The following is a 6,869-nucleotide window of genomic DNA, read 5'->3' as shown; positions in this document are numbered from 1 at the left end:
CTATTTCAAAAAAAAAATTATCATAATATAATTTTATGAAAAAACTAACAACTTACATTTTTCTCTAACAAACAACTCTAAAACGTATGAAATAATACTAAAAAGAGTAGAGTATAAATATCAAGTATTTACGATGTATTACTATTACTTTGTCCATTTAGTAATTAAAATATCATTTTGCAGATAGCATAATTAATCGTAATTAATTGGTGAATCGGATATGAACTATGATTTCTACTATAAATTAGTGTCTAAAATCTGAATTTGTTTTACTAAAGCATATTTGTCTCCTTTTGTTTTGATGTTGTCTCTCAACATGTCACTAAATAATGTTTTCATTTTCATTCTTGTTTGTTGTTCTTATATGATTGAAAATGTTGCTTCTAGTGATTATGAAACAGCACTTACAAAAAGTTTGTTGTTTTTTGAGGGTCAACGTTCAGGTGTGTTGCCTAAGAACCAAAGAGTGAACTGGAGAGGAGATTCTGCACTTAAAGATGGTCAAGATGTTGGGGTAAGATATATTTAATGACAAGATATTGATATTTTATCATGTCAGTGAATCATAACCGTTATGATTGTGTATATATTCAGATGGATCTAACGGGAGGATATTATGATGCTGGAGACAACTTGAAACTAGGATTTCCAATGGCATATACCATAACAATGTTATCATGGAGTGCAATTGAGTTTAAGGACCAACTTGCTAGTAAGAACGAGCTTGATAACGCATTATACGCTATAAAATGGGGAACAGATTATTTGATAAAAGCGCATCCACAACCGAATGTGTTGTATGGAGAAAATGGTGATCCTGATTCAGATCATCAATGTTGGGAAAGGCCAGAGGATATGGAAACACCAAGGACTTCTTATAAGATTGATGAACAAAATCCTGGTTCTGATCTTGCTGCGGAAACTGCTGCTGCTTTGGCTTCTGCTTCCATTGCTTTTCAATCCGTGGACTCAGAATATGCATCCACATTGGTTACTCATGCACAACAAGTAGGGTGTTATTTTGTCCTTTATGTGCAATTTTTTTGTATGGCTATTTTTGTTTGGTGAATATTTCTAATTACTATTTTGATTTCAGCTTTTTGATTTTGCAAACAATCATCAAGGCATATACCATAATAGCATCCCTCCAGCAGCAAAAATATATTCCAGCAGTGGATTTAAGGTTATCATCTACTTAATCATTTCAAATTCTATTTATTACAATAAATAATACAATTAATATTATTTTTGAAAAAGATAGGTCACACATTGAGATTTGGAATTTATTTTGTACAAACAGGATGAATTACTTTGGGCAGCAGCATGGCTTCACCGTGCCACAAACATGAAAAAATATCTTGATTACATTGAAAATTCTGGTGACAATGGTGGTGTGAGATCAATGTTTAGTTGGGATGACAAGTATGTTGGTGCACAATTTCTTATTGCAAAGGTATATAATATCATTTATCAATATTCATATATATTGCTACTTAAATATTCTAATATGTTCTACCATACATGCATGCATGCAGCTTGTTTTAGAGGGAAAAGTAGAATCTTCAGGAATTTGGGCTCAATACAAAGCAAATGCAGAACAATTCATATGTTCATGTGCACAGAAATCAGACCAAAACATACAGAAAACACCAGGAGGTTTATTATGGTTTCTACCATGGGCTAATATCCAATATGTTACTTCTGCTACATTTGCAATATCCACTTACTCTCAATATTTGTCTTCAAATAAAGCGTCCCTCCAATGTAGTGGAGGTGCTGTTTCTCCTTCTGATCTCGCGTCTCTTGTTAAATCTCAAGTGGACTACATATTGGGTTCTAATCCACAGAAAATGAGTTACATGGTGGGTTATGGCTCAAATTATCCGAAGCAGATTCATCATAGAGGAGCATCAATTGGTTCGTCAGTTGGATGCAAAGATGGCTTTGATAAATGGTTCAATAAAAATGCACCAAATCCTAATGTATTGGTAGGTGCTGTGGTGAGTCCAGATCAAAATGATGGTTTTAGTGATAATAGGAATAATTATCAACTAGGAGAACCAACTACTACTTCTGTTGCACCTTTAGTTGGTGTTCTTGCTTTTCTAGCTTAAATTTGTTATTCCTAGCCATGCATAATGTTAACTGTAGTATAGCTGATATTATCACTATCTAGTTGATCCAATAATAAAAGTCTTTAACTATAGTCATTGCAGGTAGAAATATATCATTATTTTTCTTCTGATATTTTACTTATATGTGTATTGTTTTTGAATTTCAAAAATGTTTTAAAATTGATTTATTCCAACCACGAAATTATCGACTAAGTTGCATAATAAGATATTTTGTATCACAGTTAATTACAAAGTCTCCAATCGAATCGTACAATATCCTTCTGCACATTTTATACAACATTCTAGAATACAGACAGAATTCAAGAAATACAGAGAATTCCAGAAATACCCTGAAAAGACGATTGCGCTCCGATAACTCGAAAGTGTTGAGAAAAGAATGAGGAAGAAAAGTTAATAGGATGAAGCTAACGGGAGCGCTGCAAACTTGTGTGAACGATCTAGAATGACATCCATTCAAAATTAACACAAGTTTGCACTCTCACTCCAGCGTCACGTCATCCTTCTTTCATTGTGGATTCCATTATGGGAAGATTCATTTTTGAAACATTCTATGAGTTGATATGTTGTTATTATTGTTGTTATAAATGTTATATGTTGTATGTAGTTTATGCTATGTGTTGATGATTTTGTTGTTTTTAATAAGAGTTGATTATTTTATCTTGTATGTTGTTTAAGGTTTTTTGTTGATGAACGTTGTTGTTAATGTTTGTTTAAAAGATGAGTTTATTATATCTTATTTTGTTAGAGTATTTTTCTAACCGCTTACCCCTTACCTCACAACAGTTGATCAGGCCTGGTGGTATCCCTTGTCAGCCAATAGTAACCTGCTCTTAACATCTTCTTTTCCATAGCATGCCCATTGGATTGAGTACCAAAGGAACTTTCATGGACTTCAGTCATCAATAACCATATCGAAGTTTCTCTTGTAAAGCACATCACCATTTAGGTAGAAATTGCCAGCTAATCTTCTCAAAGTCTTCTTACCATTCAAAGATGTCTTAGGTGGGTAAATCTGACTTTGGAGGAAACATTTGATATCAAAATACCATGGCTTTTCATATTTGATTTCTTTAATAGAAAACACATGAGCTGAACTATCAAGACGCATCACAATCAAATTAGGAACTTCATTATAGAATTTCACCACAATCATGGAAGCCAATGTTGCAAGAGCATCCGCCATCGGATTTTCATCTCGTCGGATATGATGAAACTCAACCTTTAGTCTCTATATGGTATCAAACCGGGTTGATTTGTCTCCCATTTGCTTTTGATCTGATTCACAACCAAAGTCGAATCTCCATAGACGTCAAGATATTTAATTCTGAGATCAATGGCCTCTTCAAGCCCCATAATGCAAGCTTCATACTCAGCCATATTGTTTGTACACTTGAAAGTCAATCTAGCTGTAAATGAAAAATGAATGCCTTGAGGAGTAATAATCACTACCCCAATGCCATTACCATACGAATTAACAGCCCTATCAAATATCATGCCCCAACAGGAACCATGTTTTGGCCCTTCTTCAAGCAACGGTTCATCACAATCTTTCACCTTCAAGTACAAAATCTCTTCATCAGGAAAATCATATTGCACTGACTGATAATCTTCAATCAGTTGGTGAACCAAATGGTCAGCCAAGACAATACCCTTGATAGCTTTTTGAGATCGGTATTCAATATCATACTCAGATAACAACATCTGCCAACGGGAAATTCTCCCCGTTAAAGCAGACTTCTAAAAAATGTACTTGATTTGATCCATTTTGGATATCAACCAAGTAGTATGGTTCAACATATACTGGCGCAGACGCTTAGCAGTCAAAGCCAATGCGCAACATATGTTTTCAAGCACAGAATACCGAGTGTCACAGTCGGTGAACTTCTTACTGGGGTAGTAAATTGCATACTCTTTCTTTCCAGATTCGTCTTGTTGACAAAGAACACAACTCATACTCTCATCAAGAATAATCAGATACATGATCAAGGGTCTTCCTTCAATAGGCGGAGACAGAATCAAAGGTTCAAGCAGATATTCTTTGATACTGTCAAAAGCTTTCTCGCAATCCTCGGTCCAATCTCAAGAATGATCTTTCTGAAGCTTGAATATAGGCGCACATGTGACAGTCATATGCGATATAAATCTTGAGATATAATTCAAGCATACGAGAAATCCTTTATCTTGCTTCTCAGTTTTGGGCGCAGGCATCTCTTGTATTTCTTTGACCTTGGTAGGATCAACTTCAATACCCTTCTCACTGACAATAAAGCCCAACAACTTACCAAAACGAACACCAAAAGTACACTTATTGGGATTCAAGCGGAGTTTATACGTTCTCAAATGTTGGAATAACTTCAACAAATGCTCAACATGTTCTTCTTCATCACTTGATTTAGAAATCATATCATCAACATAAACTTCAATCTCTTTATGTATCATATCATAAAAAAGAGTGGTCATAGCTCTCTCGTATGTTGCACCAACATTCTTTAAACCGAAAGGCATCACTCTATAACAAAATGTTCCCCAGGCGTAATGAATATGGTCTTCTCCATATCTTCAGGTGCCATCTTGATCTGATTATAACCGAAAAATTCGTCCATAAATGGAAAGACTTTGAATTTAGCTGTATTATCCACTAACATGTCAATGTGTGGCAGAGGAAAGTCGTCTTTTGGACTAGCTTTGTTTAAATCTCTATAATCAACACACATGCGGACCTTTCCATCCTTCTTAGGAATAGGCACAATATTGGCCACCGACCGCGGATACTCGAAGATTACAAGAAAACCAGCATCAATTTGCTTCTGCACTTCTTCTTTGATCTTTATTGCCATATCGAGATGCGTTCTTCTCAACTTCTGCTTGACCGACGAACATTCTGGCTTCAACGACAATCTATGCTCCACAATCTCAGAATCCAAACCAGGCATGTCTTGATAGGACCAAGCAAACACATCGGAATATTCTCGAAGAAGATCAATCAACCCCTTCTTAGCTTCTGGACACAGTTGAGACCCAATCCTGACTTCCTTCACATTATCTTCGGAACCCAAGTTGACTAATTTAATCTGCTCTTCAAACGGCTGAATGGCTTTTTCCTCATGGTCAAGTAAGCGAGATAACTCATCAGAAACTTCTTCATCACCAATCTCTTCCTCAGCTTCAAACACAGGGAAATCAAAGTTTGGAGAGGGAGAGGATCATTGTATTCAATGGACTTGAGAACCAACCTGCATAATGATTTGATATTCTGATTTTAGAGAAGTGGAGTGCAATGAAAATTTATGTAGATGGAAGTTTATTATTTATTTATGGTTTTTTTTATTACCATTTTTAGAAAAACAAAAAGTAAAATAAAACATCATAGATGTGGATGAATAAAATTGTATTTTATTGATGATAATCAGGAAAATGCCCAAAAATGTTCACTTCTCCCTTAGGCATAGGAGAAGGATTTTTCTTTAAAAATAAATGAAAAAAAATTACTTAGAGCGATGAATAACATTAGGAACATCACCAACAACCCAATTGTTGCAAGTCTGGCCATGCGTCACAAACTTGGCGCAAACTTCGTCTTCATCACCGTCGTCTTCAATCACGACAGTTTAGTGTTGATCATTCCCATGAATGAACCCTCCACTGCGGAAACTTGGTTGCACAACTTCAGTTCTGATGTTGGACGACCCTGATTGAAAAACCAATCCGTCTCTATTCTCTTTCTCGACAATCTCTACCATACGACCCCATTTGTCAATGCTGCCAGTTTCAGTAGCCTTTCGTGCATCTTTCAAAGAAGACATGGGTGCCCCAATTTTCTTCATTTCATCAGCAATAGACAAGGCTTGGAACGATGTTCCAACCTCCTCCTCAGCTTCAACATATGTGAAAGATGACATATGGCTTACCAATAATGCCTTCTCTCCACCAACAACGACAAGCTTGTTGTTCTTCACAAATTTCAGCTTCTGGTGTAAAGTAGACGTCACTGCTCCGACTTCATGAATCCATGGCCTTCCCATCAAGAAACTGTAGGCTGGGTGGATATCTATTACCTGGAAAGTAATATAGAAATCACTCAGACCTATCTTTATTGGAAGGTCTACTCCACTAATGACAGTTTTACGCGAACCGTGGAACACTTTGACAATCACGCCGCTATACCTCATTGGGGCGCTTTGGTAAGAGAGTCTTGACAAAGTTGATTTTGGCAGCACATTCAAAGATGACCCGGTGTCAACCAATACATTAGACAGAGCGTCCTCCTTACAGTTTATTGAAATGTGCAATGCCATATTGTGATTTCTGCCTTCCTCAGGAAGCTCTTCATCACAAAAGCTCAAATTATTACAAAAAGTAATATTGGCAACTATGTGGTCAAACCGATCCACAGTCACATCATGCTCAACATAAGCCTGCTCTAGCACTTTCTACAGCGCCTCCCTATGTGCTTCAGAATTCATCAGTAATGATATCACAAAGATCTTTGACAGAGTTTGGAGAAAATGCTCCACAACATTGAATTAACTTATTTTGATCCACTTTAACACTTCATCATCATCATTAGCCTTCAGTTTGCTGGATTCCCAGACTGATACATTGAAGAACTAACCCGATTCACCACCGGAATCTCTGCCTTCTTACTTAAGAAAACATCTTTTACCTCTCTTGGAAAAACTAGACCAAACACACGACCATTACGGGTCACCTTTGTAATATCTGCAATATTCATCA

General features: G+C 36.2%; 1 protein-coding gene across 1 annotated transcript; it reads left to right on the top strand.

Annotated features, from left to right (window-relative positions):
- Positions 1-316: 316 nt before the first annotated feature.
- Positions 317-2,114, top strand: LOC127093136 (endoglucanase 13). Its single transcript, XM_051032036.1, has 5 exons — positions 317-514; positions 595-1,008; positions 1,097-1,183; positions 1,301-1,453; positions 1,536-2,114. Exons 1-5 carry the CDS (start codon positions 317-319, stop codon positions 2,112-2,114), a joined length of 1,431 nt encoding a protein of 476 aa, XP_050887993.1.
- Positions 2,115-6,869: the final 4,755 nt, after the last annotated feature.

This window comes from Lathyrus oleraceus, chromosome 6 (assembly GCF_024323335.1).
Source record: "Lathyrus oleraceus cultivar Zhongwan6 chromosome 6, CAAS_Psat_ZW6_1.0, whole genome shotgun sequence".
In the NCBI taxonomy this organism is placed as follows: domain Eukaryota; kingdom Viridiplantae; phylum Streptophyta; class Magnoliopsida; order Fabales; family Fabaceae; genus Lathyrus; species Lathyrus oleraceus.
Note: the sequence above shows the minus strand (reverse complement) of the source record. Positions and strands in the feature narration are given on the sequence as shown.